The sequence below is a fragment of the Chelon labrosus genome, assembly GCF_963514085.1.
Source record: "Chelon labrosus genome assembly, chromosome: 1".
Taxonomy (NCBI): domain Eukaryota; kingdom Metazoa; phylum Chordata; class Actinopteri; order Mugiliformes; family Mugilidae; genus Chelon; species Chelon labrosus.
The window spans coordinates 16,775,053-16,799,688 of record NC_140337.1 but is presented as its reverse complement, the minus strand read 5'-3'; the positions used below and the strand labels follow the sequence as shown (position 1 = coordinate 16,799,688).

General features: G+C 42.5%; 2 protein-coding genes across 7 annotated transcripts; both read left to right on the top strand.

Moving 5' to 3' along the window:
- The first annotated feature begins 4,448 nt into the window (after nucleotides 1-4,448).
- On the top strand, nucleotides 4,449-15,818 carry naa40 (N-alpha-acetyltransferase 40, NatD catalytic subunit). 6 transcript variants are annotated; one of them, XM_084547902.1, is made up of 9 exons: nucleotides 4,449-4,659; nucleotides 4,778-4,885; nucleotides 6,722-6,817; nucleotides 7,901-7,953; nucleotides 8,084-8,179; nucleotides 8,354-8,512; nucleotides 8,608-8,691; nucleotides 8,949-9,026; nucleotides 11,918-15,818. In XM_084547902.1, exons 2-9 carry the CDS (start codon nucleotides 4,880-4,882, stop codon nucleotides 12,063-12,065), a joined length of 720 nt encoding a protein of 239 aa, XP_084404028.1. In that variant the 5' UTR covers nucleotides 4,449-4,659; nucleotides 4,778-4,879; the 3' UTR covers nucleotides 12,066-15,818. The 6 variants fall into 6 exon arrangements, 5 of the variants coding, with proteins under 5 accessions (XP_084404028.1, XP_084404027.1, XP_084404029.1 ...); XR_014699157.1 differs by lacking the exons at nucleotides 4,449-4,659; nucleotides 4,778-4,885 and adding exons at nucleotides 5,566-6,028; nucleotides 8,823-8,855 and having other exon boundaries at nucleotides 11,918-11,942; XM_084547900.1 differs by lacking the exons at nucleotides 4,449-4,659; nucleotides 4,778-4,885 and adding exons at nucleotides 5,571-5,794; nucleotides 5,901-6,028.
- An 869-nt stretch (nucleotides 15,819-16,687) lies between these two features.
- b3gat3 (beta-1,3-glucuronyltransferase 3 (glucuronosyltransferase I)) lies at nucleotides 16,688-22,685 on the top strand. Its single transcript, XM_084545138.1, has 8 exons — nucleotides 16,688-16,848; nucleotides 17,245-17,352; nucleotides 17,661-17,841; nucleotides 17,939-18,122; nucleotides 18,258-18,419; nucleotides 18,504-18,590; nucleotides 19,194-19,397; nucleotides 21,245-22,685. Exons 2-8 carry the CDS (start codon nucleotides 17,259-17,261, stop codon nucleotides 21,341-21,343), a joined length of 1,011 nt encoding a protein of 336 aa, XP_084401264.1. The 5' UTR covers nucleotides 16,688-16,848; nucleotides 17,245-17,258; the 3' UTR covers nucleotides 21,344-22,685.
- The last annotated feature ends 1,951 nt before the right edge of the window (nucleotides 22,686-24,636 follow it).

The window sequence follows — 24,636 nt, the reverse complement described above, 5'->3', positions numbered from 1 at the left end:
ACTTGCCGCGGGTTTCAGCGTAATCATTTCTGTTTTTACCTCATTAGTTTAACTCCACCGGCAGTAGAGCGTCTTAGCATCCCATCATTACCTAACTAGAGCTAAACAGCACAAATCACTATTCCCTATACTTAAAAATGAAGGCGCTACCTGGTTCATCCAGAGGGGAACATGAACCAAATTTCTATTTGACAGTCTATCAAGTAGAGATAGAAAGAGTAGGGACATTTCAGTCTGGATCAATATCGAGCAACGTCTATTTGCAGCCCTACAACAGGATCATCCTCTTGGGAGCACGATTACACTCATGCATTTAGTGTCACACTGCCAATAGTTTTTTTGTGTGTGTTTATGTACAAGAGGAAATTCTGTTCCTCATTGTTGACGCAGGCGGAAAGTAGTTTAGTAGTTTAGCCTAGATCCATCCTCTGGGGATCGTGAATATGGACCGAAAAACTGCATGAAATTGTTCAGTACATATTGGAGGCCTGTAATGCTGGAGGCAGAGGAGCGATATCTGAGGTCGAATGATTGCAGAAATGCTGCGTTTCGTCTCAGTAGAGCAGCCGGAGCATGTAGAGTATAGGTGTCCAGTCTATGTGGTGTGATTCTGTGCTGCACGGCTCTATGTGCTGACAGAGGCCTCGTCCTCATCCACCATTCTCAGGTCCCATCCACGCTGCATCTGTTGATAGATCAAGACTCAAGACTCATAGATAAGTCAGTTTATATATTTAAGCACTGCACGAAGCTTTACTGAGCTGCACAGTTGTGTTTTATACATATATATACATATATATACCAGTATATGTGTGGGTCCTGTCCTCACACATTTACAGACGGACAAAGAAAAAAAAAAAGCAGAATAATCGAGTTTCTGTCTCCAGAGAAATGTGCGGAGCTCATTCCAGCTCTGCTTGTTTCTGCTGTGGCGGAAGGTGAAACACAGACAAGAAGAGGAGAGAAGAGAGGCCTTTTCACAATGAGCATCAGGCCTCCTATCCGGATCAACTCTTGCGAGCCTTGCCGCGCCCCCTACTGACACGTGAAAGTAAATAGTTCTTTCCACCGACAGGCCAAGAGACAGATTCCCCGAAGACAAAAGACTGTAGGCGGGGTCTGGAGACGGGGCCATCTGCGTGCTGGGGAGGGCTGCTGTGCAGAGAGAGAGAGAGACAGAGAGAGAGAGAGAGAGAGAACCCCCTATACAAGGCCTTTATTTGCTTTATGAAAAAGTGGGTGGGCTTGTGTAGGTGGCCATCTCATATCCCTCTAAACCAAGAATCCACAGTCAAGGATCAAGAGAGCACTATGAGGCATTAAAGGCGTTATAAGACGTTTTATGGACCAACAAGCAGCTAATATATAATCTCTATGTTTGGCAGAAGTCAATCAGTGACAAAGAACTGCACAGTGTCTTCATATCTGCTTGTATTCTGGGTCAGTCAGACACCAGGATGTCATCAACAGGAATCTGATCACAGATACAGAGCAGATGACGACCAACGGGATGTAATCCTGTTTAAAAGCTGGAGGCTTTCCAAACTACTGAGTAATATTCCACAGCGCGCTGCTGGAAGATGTCATCAATTCAAATTCATGCTGATGACCAACTCTCGTAAAAGGATGGAGGGGATTTTAGGAAATATCAGAGCGTAATATTTTTCAAGCAATTAAAAAAGATCCCAAACTGTCCGGGACTTGAAATGGAGAATAGGTTTAATATAATAGACGTTAGAGGGGACACTAAAACAAACTGGAACTGAAACTATGATAGATTATAATAAGCTGCTTTTCTGAGAAATATATCCTAACACATTGAATCTCTGTCGCTTTTGGATAAAAGATTGAATTTAAAGATGCCCTCCAATTTCAGAGAAATTATAAAAGGCATTTTTTCATAGTTTCATGACATTATGAGAAAACTTTAAGAAAGATTTAATAATTTATTGGCATTTCTACCCCATAAAATTGTGTTTCTCTACTTAGAAGTGACTTTAGACAACTCGTGACATCTCTCTATGCTCTTATACCTTCGTTAAGCTCCTATAGCTTGACTTTGATGCACTGCTTTTCTACATTTTTGTGGTTGCTTAATCACCTAAGAAGATCTAGCTCCATGCTTTATGCTGCAGGGTGAGATGAGATACCACAGGGAGAAACGACAATTACAGTTTGTTTCTCACTCGCTGCTGGCGTCAGAGATAAAAGAGGAGGGAAACCACGGCGGTAAAAGTTCAAATAAAAGCCTATATTTTCTATAGTTTCTCACCATTTATTATGTCTGGAGCTTAATTGTTAGTTCAGAATGACAGACAGGGCCTCAATAGTTTAAATTGGGTGAATTCACGTCTCTACGTCTCCATCTAGTGGTCACTGTGATAAGCTGCTCCTCAAATAAATAGCTGAGGTTTTTATAAAATACACTGCCTGGCCAAAAAACAAGCCTCCTGTTGGATAATTACTGCATGGGTGATTATCTTTCAGCTGGCAACAAGTTATTTAACCCCAAATGATGCAATGAGTCGCTTCTCGTTTCTCAAAAAACCATGTCGAAAGACACATCCTGTGCTCGTGGGAAAGATGTTAGTCTGTTTGAGAAAGGTCGAATCATTGGCATGAATCAAGCAGAGAAAACATCTAAGGAGATTGTAGAAAATACTAAAATTGGATTAAGAACTGTCCAACGCATTATTAAAAACTGGAAGGATAGTGGCAAACCATGGCATCAGGGTAAGAAGAAAGGCAGATGAAGTGATGCACCCTTCATGCCTAGTGTCTACTGTACAAGCCTGTGGGGGCAGTGCTATGATCTGGGGTTGCTGCAGTTGCTCAGGTCTAGGTTCAGCAACATTATGTGTCCAAAGAATGAGGTCAGCTGACTACCTGAATATACTGAATGACCAGGTTATTCCATCAATGGAGTTTTTTCTTCCCTGATGTTCACTGGCATATTCCAAGATGGCAATGTCAGGATTCATGGGACTCAGATTGTGAAAGAGTGGTTCAGGGAGCATGAGACATCATTTTCACACATGGATTGTCCACCACAGAGTCCACACCTTAACCCCATTGAGAATCTTTGAGGATGTGCTGGAGAAGGCTTTGTGCAGTGGTCAGACTCTCCCATCATCAATACAAGATCTTGGTGAAAAATGAATGCAACACTGGATGGAAATAAATATGGTGACATTGCAGAAGCTTATTGAAACAATGCCACAGAGAATGTGTGCTGTAATCACCTACAACATATTTACTGTAATGTGACTGTACTTCCCAGCTCACACTTGATATTGTTTTAATAGTTTGGAGCTCTTAAGCCATGTCAAAATACAATACACACTTGTTACTTACTTTAATTTGTGTGATGTTATCATGATGCCCTAATTTTTTGATTTTTGTTTTAGCAATATTTCCATCTCTAATTCAGTTTAAGTGGGGTTAGTTCGTAAAAATAATAACATTTGACACATTTATCTAGTGAGAATGCCTATTTTAAGTCTTTGTTTTCCAGAATTATTGTGTTAGTGTTGTATATCTCATCAGTGTGACTCAAATTGAACATATTTCACTTTAAGAGTTTGTCAGATTTGTAATTGTGACCCAATTATTACATAAAATGCATATTATATGTTACTCCCAGTTACTCCTCTTTTTTGCTGTTGTTAATTATTCTGTTTTATGATATTCAGTCGTACAAAGAACAACTGTAAAGGCCAATAGTTTTCATTGCGTCCTCGGTGACCCTGTCCACTCATCACGATCCAAACAAGGAAACCACATTCGCGCTAAAGTGAGGGGTGCATTCACTTGCAATCTGAATATTGGGGATCGGCGCTTACACGTGGTAGCGTGGCCGAGCGGTCTAAGGCGCTGGATTAAGGCTCCAGTCTCTTCGGAGGCGTGGGTTCGAATCCCACCGCTGCCATCATCGTTTTACATGAAAATCCAAAAAAAACAAACTTGTAAATGACACACATTGAATATTAGGCAGTTACTATTTTTTAAGACTGATGTGTAAAAATTAGCCTAGATGTAAATTTATAAAGTAGTTGTTCTGTTTCTTTTTTAGGTTTGACAATTTTTTTTGGTACTTTTTGCCCGAAGAAACACAACATAATAAAGCGCACACTGTTTAGCTTTAATTAACATTAATATTAGATAGTTGTTTTGTGATAATTACGTTTTTTTTTATTTTAAAAATGCAATACGTTGTTGTATTCTTAAAGGACCCCCATGCCACCGGAAGGAAATGTAGCGTTGACTCTGATCTGTAATAAATAAATAAATAAATAAATAAATAAAAATAATAAAATAGAGATATATTAAGTAAAATAACCCCACAAAATATACAAACATATTCCTAAAAGTTGCAGTTTTTACTTCCCGCGGTGAGTTTTGGAGTAGCCGTTAAATCTACTCGGAGGTTTCAGAAGTCCGAGGTCAGGCCGGAACACGTGAATGCAGCGCAGTTGGACGCGACGGAGAGGAGAGGAAAGAAAAGGACAAGGGAGGAAGGAAGGAAGGAAGGGAGGAAGGAAGGAAGGAGCTGTAATAAATTCAGCCTCGCAGTCTTGGCGCCAATCCGGCACACGGAGGAATCTTAAAAAAAAATTGACGTTGTTTAAATCAAGTTTGCGCCGTAGCCGCTGCTCCTCGGTCGGTGTTGCTACCCAGCTAGCCTCGTTAGCAACACTATCTATCATTGTCATATTAATCTGGCCCCGCTCTCTCTCGCCCTCTCTCTCTCTCTCTCTCTCTCTCTGCCTGCCCGTAGTCACGGTGCTAATAACTCAGCAACGGCACCGGGACAATAGAGGTGTATATTTCTCCGGGGGGATCGGTACGACACAGCTACCTACAAAAAAAAAAAAGAAAAATGGGGGTAAGTTGTGTGTGTTTTGCTAAATATATCTGTGTGTGTGTGTGTGTGTGTGTGTCTGTTACAGTGAAAGGTGGATGTGTTGGGCTCGTAAATTCCTGATGATGAGAGAAAAGAAAGAAGAAGAAGAAGAAGAAGCAGGGAGGGAGGGAAAGGAAGAGAGATGGATGTAGCTAAACGGTGGTGGCTAGCCGCGTTAGCTGCCTCCTTATAGCACTGTAACGTTAGCTTTTAACACACACACACACACACACACACACACACACACACACACGTTGCCTTCAAATTACATTTTCCTATCGTAATTACCGTAATGTCCTTGTCGTTGAGCTCTGCTAACTTCTGGTGTGCTGACATTGTTAGCCTGCTAGCCGCGCTAGCCTCTCAGGAATGCCACATTAGCATGGGGGGCTCTGCTAGCTCTTAATGCTAATTACCTATGTATGTGTGTGTGTACATCTCTAGCATCCAAGCAGGCCGGGGAGTTGCTGTCTATTCCCACTCGGTGTAAATAAATATAAGCTTGTCGGGTAGTTAACAGTGTACCGGGCCTAGCTAGGTAGCTAGCTAGCTAGCTAACCCCCCTGCACACACACACACACACACTCTTGAATTTATCCCCCACTTTCACTCCAGATAAACCAATCCACGTGTTTTCTCAGTCTGCAGCCTCTCTGTGCTTGGTACAGACTTAATGCTCTGTCTGGGCTAAAGTTGGCACATGTTTGCATTCCTTCCTCATTATTGTTAACTCTTCTGTTCAGCACAGCAAGGAAGCAATTGAGTTACCCTCCCTTCCTCCCTTTTTTTAAAAAAAATAAATAGTTTATTGCATTTGTCTGCACCATAAACTTCATTAACATGTTGTAAATAGATGTGGCTTCCCCCCCAACAGTCTTTCCTGCGTGTAAGGTATAACTACAGCAGTACATAGAAGTCACTAATAACAAATTTCTCTATAGATCGCTGTTTTTAAGCCAGTAGTTATTTAATAGTGTGTGTGATCTCTCCGATGCAGTCAGACTTGTGGCTGCGGCGCTGCTGATGCTTTGGACAGGAAGCCAGGAGGAGACTGAATTAAAGTATCGCTATCAAAGGCACTCAGATGAAAGGAATGCTGTTATCGTCTCACTGCTGCTGATCGTGGTATTAATAGTGGCGTGTTTTTCCTCGTAGCTACAAAAAAAATATTTGTGCTGCGCCACTTGTTTGCCTTGCTTTGATCGTCCCGGATGTCCTCGTTCTGCTCTTGGGTCATTACGTCTGTGCCGTCCTGCTGCTTTAAATTATTATTATTAGTGCTGGTAATCCTAATTTGAAGGGTTTGACTATTACAATACAAAACAGGGCCGCTAAATTAGGTGCAGATGATTATCCACGCTTCCTTTTAGGTTTAAATTCAGCCCGCAACGAGAACTGTGCGTGACATGAGGCCTGAGTTGTAAACCTCGACCTCCAGGTTTTTATCTGACAAGCCAAGCTCTTCTACCAAAATCCTGTAATTCCTTTTTATTTCATCGTCAGAGATTACACTCTGTTATTAGGCTGAGATTGATCCAGGAACCTAACACGAGCCAGTGAATGCTAAATTACTCTTACAGCCCCTCAGTGGGTATCTAGATGAAAAGATCAGTTATAGTCGATCATGCAGAATAGAGAAGGAAATTGATCAAGTGACAGAAGAGGTGCGAAAATCTCAAATTAAATGGACGGATAATGACACTTCTTTGTCTCTTGGGGGAGATAATGTCACATGAAGTTACGCTGTCCCGACCTGTCGTCTTTTAGTGTTTGCTACCCTTCCAGTACGCTCATTTCCTCCTTGTTTCCTGTGTCCAGAGGAAGTCCAACAGAGCAAAGGAGAAGAAAGCCCGGCGCCTTGAGGAGAGGGCGGCCATGGACGCCGTGTGTGCCAAAGTGGAGGCGGCCAATAAGGTAATTCAGATAAGAAAAAAAATAAATAAAAAATCAGATTAACCCGGTGAATCACATACTCACCAGAGGCGCTGGCTGCTCCCTGACTGCGCTCAAAAAGACAAATACTCTGGTCGGGTTATAATAGCGTCTCATTGATGTTAAAAATAAACCCGCTCTTTGTTGTGTGGTGGAGCATTCGCCGCTCCTTCCACAGGCCGTTTCAGGCTCTACCGTGGGTTCGTTTTGGGTCGCACCGAACACGGCACGGTTACAGTAATGACCGCGGTCTCGTGCGATGACACCGAAAGCCGGGGGATGCCCTCCTGAACCCCAATTACACCCACGATTGATATGCACGCGACAGGAAAAGCCAAACACGGCGCCCATATGTTTCTTTATGCATAATTAATCGGCATCGTTAAATCCCACCGAAAACTTGCAGCTCCCGCAGCTTAGAGGTGGGTTAGAGCATTAATAAACCATACTGAAGCCTGGAGGGGGAACAAAGCTCTAAACAGGGCCTGCCTGGCTTTATTACCTTTCTGTGTCACTTTGTCCCAAAATGGGGCACTCTTGTGTTGCATGCTGTTCTCTCTCTCTCTCCCACCCCTCTCCTTTGTTCGTGTGCCAGCAGAGGAGGAATGTGAGAAATCCTCCTAAGGAAACATTTTTTTGTTTATGCTCTTGGCTACTCTAATGAATCTTGACTAGTTTCTCTTTTTTTTTTTTTGCCTTAAAATGAAAAAAGAGTGGCATTATTTAAAAGACCCACCAGACACATGGCTAGGACTCTTAAGTGTCTGCACCCAGGGCCAAATGTGTCATAATGTGTCCAAAAAGAGCAGCCTGCTTAAATTAGAGATTGTCTGTCTGTATTCACACGACCGAGGGAGCGTTTGACTTGGTGCATGCTTGACTAATGACTAATACAGCTATAACACTAATAGCTCTGCCGTTTTCCTGCCCGTCTCGGCTCCATTTGCGCTGTTCGGGTGCTTGAGCCTGGAAGAGACGCTTTTAAAAAAGCGCTTTGGTTTCGCAGTAAACCGTTGATGTATTTGTGTTCTGAAAGTCTTAATTTTTTGCCCCTTCCTCTCGCAGCTCGACGACCCGCTGGCTGCCTTCCCGGCCTTCAAAAAGTACGACAGAAACGGGTACGCACCGCTCCGCCTTCTACGCCTACAAAGACAGTTGTTCAGCGTTTCATAAAGTACATTTGATTTAAACACACACACACAGTCTCGTCGATTGTGCTGACCTTGTCAACTTTGTCTCCCCGTCCAGGCTGAACCTGCAGATAGAGTGTAAGAGAGTGACCTCCCTCAACCCGCTGTCTGTGGAGTGGGCCTTCGAACTCACCAGAGCCAACATGCAGACGCTGTAAGAACTTGCGATGTGGTTTAGGAGTGTGGTCCAGCAACAGGCTGACCTATTAGGAGTGTGGAAGTCTGTGCAAAAGAGAGCAGAGGCGGTGCAACGAGTGGAATTAATTAATGCAAATTACCTTCTCTCGCCTTGCTCGAGTTTGAGTTTCTCTTTCTGCTGCCGTTGCAGGTACGAGCAGAGCGAGTGGGGATGGAAGGAGCGGGAAAAGAGGGAGGAGATGAACGACGAGAGGGCGTGGTACCTGCTGGCCCGCGACTCCGACTCCTCCCCGCTGGCTTTCTCCCACTTCCGGTTTGACGTGGAGTGCGGCGAGGAGGTTTTATATTGGTGAGGAGCTCGTTCGTACGTTTGAACGAGGTACTTTTACGTTGTTGTTGTTGTTGGTTTTTTTTTAAGTTTCGCTGCTTTTCTTGTCTCGGCAGCTACGAGGTGCAGTTAGAGAGCAAAGTGCGGAGGAAAGGGCTCGGCAAGTTCCTCATCCAGATACTACAGCTCATCGCCAACAGGTAAAAACTACAGAGACTCTTGAGGTACACCTGAAATAAAGCCTGAAAGGTGTTTCCTTTCCATTTGGGTCGTTACGCTACATGCTTTCACCCGAGTCTCAACTTTTTCTTATTGTATGTGTTTTTCTTAGTGTCAACAAACCCCATTAAAAAGAAAACTGCAGGCAAGATAACGTGGCTGTCGGCGACGAAGGATTCACAATAATTCATGAGACGTGTGAAACTAAGTGTGTCTTTGTGTGTCTTTGTCTGTCCAGTACGCAGATGAAGAAAGTGATGCTGACAGTTTTCAAACACAACCACGGGGCTTACCAGTTCTTCAGAGAAGCTTTACAGTGAGTACACTGTCTTTACCAACATCTAAATATGGAGAGGGAAGTTTTCTCGCATCCAAGGTAGATACGTATTCTAGTCTCCGCCTTTTACTGTGAATTTCTACTGTCCTGATTTGCCTTCAGAGAGTTGCACTCACCGAGCGCTCTATTAGGAACTCTTGCTTGTTCATGTAATGGATTTTCACTCGCCGCAGTCCCCGGCGTTTACTCAGGACGGTGTAAAAATCGCAAACACGCACTGAGCGGGCAGATCTGTGGAAGTTGTTTGACGAGAGCGGCCAGAGGAGAAAAACCAGACTAGTTGGAGCTCGGAGAAAGGCTATAGGGGCGACTCGACGGCTTCGCTGAGCACAAAAGCGTCCACGACGTTGAAACAGACGGAGCAGCAAGAGTAGAAGACGGTTTCTCTTCTGTCAGCCATGAACAGAAACACAATCAAGACACTAGCTGGTGTTGGCGATGGTGTATTAGTGTCAGGAATGTTTTCATGGTGCACTTTGGGCCCTTAATCCCGGTCAGTCATGGCTTTAATTCATACGTTACAATCCAAGTAGTGTGTTGATGCATTTTAGGCCACAAATTACCTTCTAATTAAAAATACAGGATGGTGAATGTGGTAAGAACCAAACTTGTAGACTGTGTTTCCTTCTAGTAAACATTTTGGAAACTGTGTTTGCATTGTATTTTCAAAGTAGTGATAAGTTCAGCTTGGTACATTCCCACTTCAAGTCGACTTTCATTGCTTACAACTCAACTGAATATCATTTAAAGTCCACAATCTCTTGTTGCCACGTCGTACCAGCCCTTAAACGCACCGTTTAACAAAGCAAAAGTTGTCTCAGAGACCGGTTTAATGAACAGCCATCAGATCTGAATCTAATAAAACATATTTGTGCTAGAACAGGACGTTCTCAGCGTGAAGCTGAAGGAAAAATCAAAATTCAATCAGGTCGACACAAATTACCTTCTAATTAAAAATACAGGATGGTGAATGTGGTAAGAACCAAACTTGTAGACTGTGTTTCCTTCTAGTAAACATTTTGGAAACTGTGTTTGCATTGTATTTTCAAAGTAGTGATAAGTTCAGCTTGGTACATTCCCACTTCAAGTCGACTTTCATTGCTTACAACTCAACTGAATATCATTTAAAGTCCACAATCTCTTGTTGCCACGTCGCCCCAGCCCTTAAACGCACCATTTAACAAAGCAAAAGTTGTCTCAGAGACCGGTTTAATGAACAGCCATCAGATCTGAATCTAATAAAACATATTTGTGCTAGAACAGGACGTTCTCGGCGTGAAGCTGAAGGAAAAATCAAAATTCAATCAGGTCGACATGGAGCTGAAGCTCAAAGCAACGTTTCTAACACCGTGTTGAATCCAGGACTTAAAGGCCTAACTCAGTGTTGGTGTGGTGTCCTGAAGAGACACAAGATGTATTTTCAAAAACATTTAACATTAGTTATGTATAGACTGTCCTTTGTAGTGGACAACTGGACTTTGACAGCTTCAAATCATTGCTGCAACAGCAACTAACACAATTACAAAGCTAATTAAAGCTTGTAGCTAACATATAGTGAACCAGAAGGTTGTTTACCTTTTATGGCAGTATTAAAACAATCAAAGATCACATTCAGAAATGACAGTTTTCAAAATATCCTCAACGTAAACCCTTTTAGGACATATTCATCTATTTGAAGTGCTGCATTTCCTCAAATTCCCAAAAGCGACCCACCTGTAGTTTGTCATACACTTTACTTGATGCCCTACACATGAAAACCCTGCTAGCAACAGAAAAACATTATGTAAACTAGGATCCCTGCAGAATGCAAGGCAAAGAGGTCGACTGATGATGGTGATTATTTTATCAGGAGCAGCATGTAATCTGAGCTGGACAACTTGATTCAGCTGCATGTGCATACATCCAAGTTAGAAATGTGTGCTTTATTTAATTAAAAAAAAAAAAATAACTCTCTTCATTCTTCTTTTACCCTCAACATCCATCTCTACTGTGGAACAAATACAATAACTGCTTGCTATACATGTTGCTCCTGACCAAAATGTCAATCAAATTTCCCATTCTGAGTAAAGCTCCCTCTACTATCACCTGTCGTACTATGAATTTTAAATACAAACAGACGTAGTGAGTCCCAGTGTCCACAATACTGCTCTGTGGTTTAAATGTTGTACGTGTGGATGAAACGACATAAGATATCCACTTAGAACCATCACATATGAATGTTTTTAGACTATTCACCTCCCCTGCTCCCATAAAATGTGGCCGGTGAGTTATCGTCCCTATTTGAAAATGCAGAGCGACCGGTGATGTACCGCTGGAAAGGCCTGGATGTTCCTCACACAGAGCGCAACAGGTTTCAGCTCTGTAGTTTATAAAGTGTCTCAAATATCCATTGGAGACTGAAATGAACTACCAGGTCTTAAGATGAGGGATATGAAAGCAGATTATTTCAACAACGACACTAGTAAACTTGTTTTCGTTCATCGACTTCCTGTGAAATTCTGAAAGTACGTTGCATTCAAAAAACACGCCTTTATCTTGTGATTACGACTCCTCTTCTCATGAAAGTCACCATCTCATAATGAAACTGCTTCAATATCATGAGATGGTTTTGTCGTAATAATGAGGAAGGTTCGGTTGATCACTTCTGCTTGAGGAGACGGAGACGTGGTGGGCGCTGCCCGATTTAATCAGCTTTCATTTTCTCCTTGACTTGAGTCGCTGGGAGACGGTAATGTGCATTATAAGTTTTATCTCTGCGCAAAGTCTGCGAGCGTTCGCGCAGAAAGCTCTCAGATCTTTATCAACCTGAAACCCGACCTCCTGACCGAGCTCCCTCTCCTCTTCTCTCCTCTTCCTCCTCTCGTCTCCAGGTTCGAGATCGACGAGACTTCACCGAGCATGTCCGGCTGCTGCGGCGACGACTGTTCTTACGAGATCCTCAGCCGGCGGACCAAACACGGCGAGGCCTCGGCGGGGCACACCCACGGGGGCGGCCACTGCGGGGGCTGCTGCCACTGATCGGCTTCACCGCCGCCACGTGATTGGTTTAAAAAAAGAAAAAGGAAAAGGAGAAGAAAAAAAAAAAAAAAGCCAGCAACTTTCATGGCTGTGTGTGAAAGCTTGAGCTGCCTGCTATTCCGCGAGCGTTTTGAGTTTGAACGGCCCCGTAAGGCGCTGTTAAAAAGAATTAACCGATGGTGGAATACCCGGCTGCAGATATTGATGTTGCATAATGGATTGCGTGTTTTTTTTTTTGTTTTCTGTGTGTATTCCTGCAACAGAAGCGGTATGCAGTGTGAGCTTTCACACATAGCTCCTGTTTTGTTTTGTTTTGTCCAACTTCTTGGTCCAACGTCCAAGCCACACCTCTTCCCCACTCGTATCCCTGTTAACGACAATTCGTAGTTCCCAGTCAAAGAAAAAGCTAAGGCATATGCTGATGTTCTCTACCACTGCAGTCGACCTCATCCCATCCCGATCTGTTCTGTGTTCAATCAGTTCTTCACCGCTTCTTAAACTGCTGCTACAGGTTGTTAAATTAGCCGCTGGCCTTGGGTTCGTTGACACTTGAGCCACATTTTCACCCAAATAACCCAAAAACCTTTTAGTTTTTCTGAAAGATCTGAAAGGATCTGTTGTGTAAAGTGGTAATACTGAAGTGTTTAAGATTTAATACTCTGCACATGGACTCATCACGGAGTTTACAACCAGGCTTAATGTAAGCTACTGGGCTCAAAATGCTGCATGTACTTCATGTTCAGCACTCCTTACAGTTCCTGTACTTTTAAACAAGTACTACCCCTGAGAAGAAACTTTAAACGGTGTAAAATAGTTGTGCTGGAGCTTATTTTAGACCTTGGTTCCTGCGGTACCTCCAAAAGTTCCTCGTCTTCTGGGGAAAGACGGAGACTGCTCCCTTGTTTCTCTTAAACCGGGTTCCCAGGATGAGGCTGAACGTTTCAGCTCCGCTTAAAAACGGCGCTGCTGTAGCGTTATCAATTATAACTCAAGTTATGTGCTCATATGACTTTCTTATAATCTAACAAAAGCGCCACAGCTAGTTTTTTTTGTTTTTTTAACTACAACTACTCGTGATTACAGGACACAATCAGCTCTACTCATCTCCTCAAGTGATACCTAACTGTACAGACGTCTCCCCTGATTTTAATGTTTTATATCTCATGATATGAGCTGTCCAAGTTGTTGCCTTTTTTTCTTTGATGAGTCTCTTTTCTCCCAGTTAAAAAAAAAAAATAGAAATAATAATAATTTAGTTGCTGTAAATCTGCTAAAAAAAATAAATAAATAACCCTCGTGCTCATCCAGACGTTAAACCGCTTTAAAGCCCTGCTGTATTTCCTCATCACTTAAGTGCATGTTGTAATCTTAACCAGCTTTCTGTTTACTGAAGATAGTTTGTGAAAATGCATCATTTCTGCTTCCTTTCCGATGTCTTTGCTTTTGCTTTCGTGCGTTAAGACGCAAACGATGGATTTGCCGACTGAAACTACATTTCCCGTGCTTCAGTCCTTTTCTCTCGTCGCCAGGTGATCACAGCAGACCCCCTTTCTTTCTTTCTTTCTTTCCTTCTTTCACGCTGCTCCCACCGTCAACCACCTTTGTGAAGCTGCATTGCTCTTCGCTCTTGCTTTCCAAGAGGTACCGATGACAAACGAGTCGAAGTCGCCGCCACTTTTAGCCACGTTTTAAAACAAAAAAACTACTAGAACCGTCCTCCATCCCGTCTCTCACATATTTTGTTAGCACGAGCGAATCATATTGATTTTTAAGTGGATGAGGATCGGTAGAAGTCGCCACTTCGTTACATGGCCGCTCGGAGCCGATGAATGCGGTTTTAACTCGGCGTACGGAACAGATGGATGAATGAATGCATGAATGAAAGTGATGGCAAAGCACTGAGGAAAGAAAGTTGTTTTTACAGTTGTTAGTCCTCTTTACTCCCCCCCTAGCCCTCTGGTTGGCATGCATGACGACATTTAAAAATGTTTTGCAAAAGAAGAAAAAAAAAAAACATAGTCTTAATCAGGATTGCACAACAACAATGCAGCTTCTCAGTCTCTAAAATCCTCACATGGATCTAATAGCATTACTTTAATATTCCATACAAATCTCCAGTGAATGATCAGAAGTATGCAAAAGCTGGAACGGCATGGCCTTTAAAGTTAATGCAGATTTAGGCAAAGTCTTTTTTTTCTGTTTTGTTCATCTGCTGCTCATAATAATCGGTTCAGAATAATGTTAATTTCCACTTTTTTTTTTTTTAGATATCACATCAATAGTCGACAAATAAAGGCTGCTGTAACCACACTGACCGTGATGATTCCACATCTGTTTACAAAACCTTCAGGGTGTTTTTGGATAGTTTCGAGCCGGCTGTGTTTAAGGCCCGATCTAGAAACCACCAGAAACCCCTTTAATTCCAGGACTGTAGTCGAGGGGGTGTGTATTCAGATTTCCCTTGCGGGCTGGTGGCGTGTTTCAGTAGCGTGACTGTGAGGGCTTTTTTTTAAAAAAAATATAGGTACATACTGAGTCGTTTTGAATCCGGTCGTATCGAGGCTGGAGTTGAGGTTTCGTACGGATTAATCAAAGCATGTGAAACGGGAGACGGAAATGTGAAGTAGACAGAAGTAATCTCTGTGTGTGTGTTACACAAGCGAAGGAGGATCCTGGTGTGAAAAGGTTCCTGGTTGTTTCCAGACTGGGTAGAGATGAGGTTGAGAAAAGAAAAGGAGGAAGAAGAAAACAAAAAAAATAACCTTGGAGGTGTATCTGTGTTTCCTGCTTGTTGGAGCTCTGAACAACAGTTAAATATATTGCTTGTTTTAGGACTAGACTACCTTCTTATTAGTGCAGTAAATCCATTTCTTTTTTTTTTTGTACTTCATAGATTACAATAAAAAAAAAAAAAGAGGATGTTGTAAATAGTGGTAGTAGATCAATCGACTTACAGTCTCTCTCTCTCTCAGGTTAATCGAACATAATCAAACCTCATCGGTTTTACTTAACAGCCATGTTGTTGGTTTGTTGTTGCCTGGATTGAATCAAACCACAGCTCTGATCTGGAGTCAGTGTTTTGTTTTGTTTGTGTGTGTGAGTCGTACCATCATGCTTAAACAAACAAAAAAAAACTTGTTTAATACAGTTTTACTTTAAAACACAGCCAGAAGAGTAACAACACTGTTTTTTAATGATGCGTTGCATTAAAACAAATAGCTCGTAGACTTCTTAATAAATGTGACATTGCATGAAAGTGGATTTTGAGGTGACTCTAGATCTGTGCTACGTGGTTTTTATTCACTGCAGACAGGCGGCCTGTGTCTAAAACGACAAAAAATAAAAAATAAAATAGGCTCACTGGAAGTAAAAAAAAAAATAATAATTTTGTGGGAATATCATGAGTTGGAAAATGAGCCTAAACCTAACCAGTTTATTTTAAGGTCAGTTATTTTAGAAAAGTGGTTGCGTACCCTCACACAAGTACAGATCCTTCTCTTTGGTCTTTTCTCTATGTGTATATAATATATATAAGCTGTTGTGGATCCATCTTCATTTCTTGGCCTTTTACAGGTTAAACACTTTTTTAAACATGATGTTAAATATTAAAAGAAACTCCCATGTTTGAGAGTGAGTGTTACAGTCCTGTCCATAAATGACAATGAAAGGGAAAACTAAGTCATTCTGCCTTGTCAGTGTTTTATTTGTATGTTACAAATAAAGGAAAGTTGTTTGACTTTTCAAGAGATGCTTCTTTTGGGGTTTTTTGGGTCGGTTTTCTGTCAGTAACGATACAAATAATCTATCCAGACGCTTTACAAAACCCGGCCTGAAACCTCCAGAGCAACCACTGATATTTAACAGGAAGAAACCTTGAGCAGAACCCAGCTCATATGGGGGGGTGGGACACAGCTGCTTCAAGGTAGAGATAGAAAAAGATGAGGAGGAAGGAGGGATGAGCTATTTTAAATGTTGAATTGAGGTTCATTCATTCATCTTCTGTAACCGCTTGTCCTCTGGAGGGTCGAGGGGTCTGCTGGAGCCTATCCCAGCTGTCATCAGGCGAGAGGCGGGGTACACCCTGGACAGATCGCCGGTTTATCGCAGGGCTAACACAGAGAGACAGACAACCATTCACACTTACACCAATTTAGGATCACCAATTAACCTAATGAGCATGTCTTTGGACGGTGGGAGGAAGCTGGAGTACCCGGAGTGAACCCACGCAGACACAGGGAGAATCAGAATGAGTCCCTGAATTGTGGTTTATACACAAAAATAATTTTCAGTCTGGAAAATGAAGTAAAAAAAATAAATTAAAAAGACTAAAAACTAAAGCTGTTAATTCAGACTTTCATAATCTTGCCCATGATAGAAGTCAAACTCATGTCTAAATTAAACTTTTTGTCGATTTTTCAGCATTTTTATTTATTTATTTATTTATTTGTGTAAATAGCTTCCACAATATTACGTCCATGTCTTCTCATACAACAAAGAGTTTAAATTTTTAGTTCATATTCACCTTTTAGAGTTGTGGAACCGTTTGTCTTTGCGAGCTGTTGTTTATGCGGGGACGCTTTATTGCGTTACACCGAAACCGGAAGTTGTTGGTACATTGCTGCAAAAGAGAAAAAAATAAAAAATGTCCTAGCCCGGCCGAATGAATGGCTGTTGTGATGCCCTGAGGTGCCTTTGCTCACATCTCTCCAAGATGACATGAAGCTTTAAACTCGTCGCTCGACTCAACCGTTCCTTGTCTTCCGTTTTATTTTTCCCGCCGCTGGTAAGAGAAGTAAAAATATAGCTTAGCTTGTTTTCAGTTTCTACGGCTAACACACTGTATGTTAGCGAGCACTAGCTCTATTATGGAAAAAAATGTATGTTTATATTATTTGACCTTCTTGGGAATTGCGCACAGAAACTTGGGACTACAACCTTTTTCACAATTATCCTTTTTTTTTTAAATAAAGTTTAGCGGTGGTATTGTTAAATAAGGCTACTATCCCTGTTAGCTAGTTAGCTAGCTAAGTGTTGTCAATCTTAATTTTGGAGCACATCTTTTATAATTTACTTAGTTTCTAAGTTACAGTCTCTGCCAACACAAGAGAAAGGTGACGAATTAAAAAAAAAGAATAATAATAATAATATTTTCTCTGTCAAATATTTGCCACCCTCTCAGCTTGTCAGGGTGCCATGGCAACGAGGATGAAGCTGAAGCTGAAGACTGTGTTCGTGCTCTACTTCATGGTCTCCCTCCTGGGCCTCGTCTATGCATTGATGCAGCTGGGTAAGGGTCCAAGCACACAGCCGCCTCGAACAAGAGTTGACCCGTCAAAACCAGAGACATCAGAAGGAATCTAGTTAAAGCTGAATCGACAGAAGTGAACTCCCTCTGAGTGATAATTTCAGTTTCAGATCCCCACTCACAGTCAAATATGAAGCCGTGTTTCCGGTATACTCTCTGAATACAATACGTAAATTAAAAGATGTATTTGCAAAACTGACTTTAATGTAGCCAGATCAAAATGTACAATTGTGAACAGTTCTTTGGTTTTTATACGTTAAACCGTCTGTTTTGTCCTTAATGTCGTGAAGGCCAGCGCTGTGACTGCACGGAGCACGACTTGCCTAACACCCGCACCATATCCCGGCTGCGGGGGGAGCTGCACCGCCTCCAGGAGCAGATGAGAAAGTCAGAGGCGACGAAACAGCCCCAGAAACAGCCAGCCAAGCCCCTTCTGCCCACCATATTTGTCATCACTCCGACATACGCGAGGTAGCCTTCCCTTGGCTCCGATCCCTTCGCACTGTCCCACACCTCCCTTGTTACTTCCCGTGTTCATTCATCTCCATCTCTCATTGTCTCTGCACAGGCTGGTGCAGAAAGCTGAGCTGACTCGTCTGGCGCAGACCTTCCTCCACGTTCCTCAGCTCCACTGGATCGTGGTGGAGGACTCGCCACACAAGACGCCTCTGGTGAGCGACCTCCTGATGAAGAGTGGCCTGACCTATACGCACCTACACATGCCCACAGCCAAGGACCGCAAACTACAGGAGGTGGGTAGAGATAATTGGTTTGACATTCTGGTTTACCTATTTCATGTAATTTACTTCATTTTCTTTCCCTCATTTGAATATGAACGCGAGCACTTTTCAAAATGTTCAGTCTGGATGCTCATTTCTCCACCTTAGGGTGACCCCAGCTGGCTGAAGCCACGTGGAGTAGAGCAGAGAAACGAGGGACTGCGATGGCTTAGAGAGGACAGAAGGGCTCAGCCAGGAGGAGACAACCAGCAGGGAGTGGTTTACTTTGCTGATGACGACAACACGTACAGCCTGCAGATATTTGAGGAGGTGATTATTGTAGTGTGAATGTCTTCTTTTTTATTATTATTCTCAGAAATGTCTACATTCTAATGTTCTCGTGTCTTGTCCTAGATGAGGAGTACCCAGCGGGTTTCAGTGTGGCCCGTGGGGCTGGTTGGAGGGATGAAATATGAGAGGCCTGTGGTTGAAGGAGGAAAGGTAAACCGATGCTTGTGGATCTAAAGTAAACGGTTCAAGCTTGATAATCCTGAAAAACCTGAGTTGTACCTCAGGGAAGCACATAGATTTTGTTGTTTTCCTAGTTCTACACTTCAGATAATTAGTTCTGCACTTCAGATAAATGTATTATGATGCAACAGATGTGTCTATGATGTAGTAAGACAAAAACTGAATGTAAAGTTTTCCCGAGCTTTTAACCACATCTGACAATCTTCCCCAGCTGATGTATTTTTCTTTGTCCTAATGAAAATATCTCATTTGTCATCAAGTTACAGTCATGAAAACTGCACAAACTCCCCGAAAAAGGGAAGTGAATGTGTCACTGGTCCAAACACTGCTTTCAAGATTAATGATGCACGAAGGAGTATAAAAATAATGCTTCTCTATTCCAAATTAGTATCAAACAACATAGTACTTATTTTATTTATTATTTTCTTACTAACCTCTCAAGAAAAAGATGGTGTAAAAGTTTTAGATATACCTAAAAACATCCAACCCTAATATTCCTTTCCAGTGTTTAAGGGAAGTGACTTCAGTTAAATCTGTACATATTAAAATACTGGAAATATTAATCTGTTTCAGGTTGTTCGCTTCCATACCGGCTGGCGTCCCAGTCGCCCCTTCCCAATGGACATGGCTGGCTTCGCTGTGTCCCTCAAACTGGTCCTGGCCAACCCTGAGGCTTGTTTCGACGGCGAGGCACCGATGGGCTTCTTGGAGAGCAGCTTCCTTCAGGGACTGGTTACGATGGATGAGCTGGAGCCCAAAGCGGACAACTGCTCTAAAGTACGAGTGTGTGTTTGTGTGTGTTAAGGAGAGACAATGAAAAGTAGTTATGAAGCCAGAAAGATGACTTTAGGGTCACTGATGTGTGTTTAGGGTGGAAAGTAGGACTGTAATGAGCTGTAATGACAAGATGAGGTTGTGTGAAATATCCACATTTTCCTTCTTCTCAGACTTCTCAGAAAATTTCCCACTACATACCACGAAAGGACGCTGTTTTTCTGGACTTTACTCTCAACCATAGTAAACCGCCCCCATTAGGACAGATTGTCAAAAGTGGGAGACCTAATAAGACGCTTTGTAAAAATGAAACTGCACCTCAGCAGCACACCATGAGAACCTCAACAAAGAACATCTGCCAGCTTTCAGACTTTAGAGCAGTGAGAGCCGTGTCAGTCTTTGGACAGTTACATTTTCATTCAACAAATTTCAACAAATACTCTCTCGAGCAGATGTTAATGGATACTATGGCAACGCTGTTTTCCTGTGCCTATGTCAGTAGCCCGGCTAGCTCAGTCGGTAGAGCATGAGACTCTTAATCTCAGGGTCGTGGGTTCGAGCCCCACGTTGGGCGCATAGCTTTTGGGTAGCTGTGGATTAGCCATAGACGAACCAAGCTGTGGCTGAGGTGCCCCGAGCAAGCACGGCTGAGGTGCCCCGAGCAAGCACCCAAACCCCAAGTTGCTCCCCGGGTGCAGTCCTTAGACTGATTCGCGAAAGGGCCGCTGTGGCCATAGACATATATAGATAGACGCGACATTGACTGTGGAGGGACGTGCCTAAAGCGACGCCATCTTGGTACAGGGCTAGCAGAGGCAGCGGTGCATGAACATACGAAGGAAAGAGGTACTCCTCAATCTCAAAGTAGAATTATTCGCTGAATTTTGGACCGATTTCAAAACGTATTGAACTGTTAAAAACGTCACACATGTAGCTATGATAAAAATATGGTTTTACTACCCAAATACAATTTTTACTTAATGTTATCAGCAGACTAGCTTCTGACAGAGGATTGTAAAGAAAAGATGCCGGACTTCAACTGAGCGATTTATGATCACTTTTATTGTGTAGAAACCCCGTTCCTCCATAGATGTAATGCACTGTAGGAGCGAGTGGCCCTGTTCCAAGATGGCCGCCCTGTAGGCACGCCGCTCTAGTCGACGGCAGCGCTCAATGTCGCATCTATCTATATACGTCCATGGCTGTGGCTGCAGGTTTTCATTCCAACCATGCAGCAGCACAGCTGACTTGGCTCAATCAATCAACTGAACTGCCTTCACGCAGTCATTTCAGGCGTCCTCTTGCTTGATTGGAACAAAAACTTGCCAGCCACACCCACTGCATGGGTGCTGCATGGTTGGAATGAAAACCTGCAGCCACAGCGGCCCTTTCACGGATCAGTTTGACACCCCTGCCTTAGAGGCTGCATCCCACTGCTCCAACTGTACACATTACGGTGTGAACAAATGGATGACATTTCCCCATTGCGGGACCATTAAGGGTTACAATTATCATTCTAATGGCAGAATATAGTGGACAACATCTGTCTTAATTAGCTCTACGCTGCATGGACCTTAACTTTTGTGTCTGTCATTAGGTAAAAGTTAAAGTTTGAAATGTTTTTTTTCATTCTTGGAATTTATGTTAAAATATGTTATTATGAGAAGATGGTTGAATGCCTTTGTCATTTATTATTATTTAGATGAAGACACATGAGTGAAATATTTTAATTTGAATTTCTAACGGCGCACAAACAGTTGCAAATTAGCTGTTAGTGTGATTCTGCACAAAGTTTCGTATTTGATTTTGTGTTGATTCATTCATTCATTCATTGTGTGTTGTCTGTGCAGGTGCTGGTGTGGCACACGCGGACGGAGAAGCCGAAGATGAAGAGGGAGGAGGCGCTGCAGGCTCAGGGGCTGGGTTCAGATCCCGCCGTGGAGGTCTGAGGAACACACACACACACACACACACACAAAACACACGCACACACGGTGTAAAGCTGCCGTTTAATGCTGCACATGTAACTCTGCGTTGTAAATACTGTAAACAAAAAAAAATATCTGTCAGAAAAGAGAGATGTTTAAATTAACCTGGTTATGACCGTTTGTTTTCTTGTTTTCTGTGTCGGGTAGTAAATGTGTGAGTGTGTGTGTGTGTGTGTGTTGTCACAAGCCTGTGCTGACTGTGTGTTTGTGTATGTGTCAGTGGGTGATGACTGTGTAGTTCAAACCCTTACCTGACGGGGGCGCCATTTTTTAAAGTTAGTGAAGCCATGCCGTTACAGAGTCCTGCATACTTGTATCATTCGTAGGGTTTTACTTGTTTACCTGTGCTCAGTGGAGATCCTGCAGTGTTGCTCATCCCTGACAGCGACCGCCCACGTCCCGTCCGATTCTTGACCAAGATTCCCTTTATTCATGCATGACCTCTTTTTCAAGGTGTTTATGTCTGTATTCAGCCGAATAGATGCTTCTTTTATTTATTTTTAAGTCACACGTCAAAAACACTCATCACCATCAAAGGCATGAAAATAATCTTCATTCAAACTGTGAATGAACAATGTCACAATGTTAGTACTGTGGAGCCAAGGTAGTATCAATTACATATACAGCCGTCATAAAGCAAGCCAAACAATGAACAAATCCTAGAAACTAGTTGTTGCCTGGCCTTGTGCAGAAACATCCGGTGCAACTTAGCAACACAGCAACGACAAACACGTAATACGTAATGGTCAGGCTTTAGAGTCGACGGTGTGAGAGCACACAACGACTAGATCTAGACAGCTTTTTATGTAGCGATAGTGACGTCCATTTAGAAACCCTTGAAAGAGGGAGCAAGCACTACTGAAATGGAGCAAACGAATGCAAAACACGCCTTCCATGATTCATTTCCACACTTCAGTGATAAGAAAAACACTTGAATTTGCCTCTGATAGGCAGCAAATCCCCGGTACTTTATAGTAGTGGCGTCTCAGAGCTGTATTTGAGAAGAAGCTTCAAGTATAAACCAATCTACTCGAGCTGTGCTTGATTATCTTTCCACAACATGCTCTGAAGTCGGAAGAAGGACTAGCTCCTCGGCTACTGTTGTATGACACTGTATAGGAAAAAACAAAAACAGCTAGTGCCTGCTTCAGTGTAACTAGTGCCTGTAAGTAAGTTCTCTACTGGTGTAAAATGTATTTATTACTGTAATATTGTTCTTTACATTGTACAATGTGATAATGTCTGTACCTGGCCTTGAGAATAAATCTAGATCATGTTAAATACGGTTTGTGTTTGTCTCCTGTTATTCTCACATTTGCCTGTGAACTGTGTTTTAAGTGTCAGGGAAAAATGGAGGACACACTGGTATAATACACAATGGTTTGTTGTCTCTGGACAGTGCACACCCGAGTGTAGTAATAATGATAATAATAATAATAATACATTTTATGTATAGGCGCCTTTCAAAACACCCAAGGAGACCGTACAAAGTAAGACAGGTTTTAAAATACATAAAAGAAATCAAAACCATTAAAAAACTGCAATTATAATGTGAAAGATAAAATTTATCTTATTATTGAAAAGATAAGATAAAAAGATTAAAGATTTTGTAAAATAGTGTTTGGATTTAAACATGCTGTTGCGCAGCCATGCAAAAAAAAATATAATGGACTTAAATGAAGCTCGCTAAAGGCTGTAGCTTAACTCGGCCAGAAGCGAGAAGTTTGTTCTGGCGGCTTGTTCTCGACACATCTACCGGCCAGAACGTTTTTCTCGTGTGGTGTCCAGTTGCTGTTCTGTGATTGGTCAGAAATTGGAAGTGGGTGTGGTTAATGCGGAAAAGTGGAAACGCTAGCGGCTAGCATAAATTCCAGATGCTAATACTCGCAGTGTGACCGCTAATATCTCCTGGGCAGAGATCAGCATACTGGGCGTGGGAGCATGCTGAATGAAAGGCGTGATCCGACGGACACGGTTGTCAAAAGGACTGGTCCTTAAATAGTCAGACAAGTGCCTCTCGTCGTCAGTCTCCCGAATCTTCCACAATGCTTAGCGCGTGTGACGTGTGCTGGAGTGGGCGGGCCCTATGAGGACTTCCCCGTAGCTGGGCACGCTATGGGCACGCGAGCTTCTCTTGGTAAAATTACTTGACTAATACAATTTTTTTTCTTGTTCTTGCAGCCATAGGAGTGAGAACAAATTTTTTCGTTTCTCACAGAGTATGTAAGAAACTTAAGACTGTGGAGGGGAATCAGATTTAGTTGCATTAAAATTTACTTAGCATTTAGCATTTTGTTTTATGTTTTTGTGTTGTTCATCGCAATCTTGTGATCATGATATTGCAGGAAAACCTTGGAGTTATTCAAATTCTGCACAAATGCCCATCATACCAGCCTTTAAGTCACAAAAAATGTCTTGTCCCAAATCAAAAATAGAATTTTCTATTTTTGATTTGGGACCCTGAAGGCATCTAGTCACCTGCCCTTATCTTTATTTTCCACAGCGTGTACTGTTAAGTGTTTATGTGGAGCAGGTGACGATCCTGAATGTGTAGATGGAGAATATGAATACATATACAGTACTTTGATTAGCCATAACATTATGACCACTGACGGGTGGTGAATAACACTGATTCTCTTGTTATTGTGCCATATGCCCATGGGACAAAGTGAACAATTTGTCTTCGAAACCTAAACAGTTTTAGGTGGATGGTCGTGGTGTTATGACTGATTGTTGTACGAGTCCGGACAAATAGATGTAAACTGCCTTATGTATAAAAGTGAACTGGTTTCTCCACCACAGCAGATGACTCCTTTTTGGTTTCTGATCTCAGCTTTGTTTACAAATTGCTGTCACGAAAAAGTTCAGTGTAATGCTTTTATTACTGGCTTCATTGGAAACCGAGCCAACAGCACATCTGTTCTCTGTCTGAGAGTGTCAGGTGATTCGCTTCTGTTGCCGCAGGCAGAACTGTGATTTAAATCTGTCACCCTTCTCAGACTCGTCATAGTCTGGGATTTTTATAGCTTTTTCACCTGTATAATTCACTTTTAAGTCTTTTGTCTGCCTTATATTCTGCAGATTCAACACATCGTCACCGTCCAGCTAAACAAACCCTAACTTGTCTCTGCCTGACAGTGACCATGGCAACCTGATCCCAGCGTCCGGCACTGTCATCGGGTGATTACAGGCGTAGGCGGGGGCTCTCTAACCTCAACACAGCTGAGGTTTTTACAGGCCTGCGTGATTGGCAG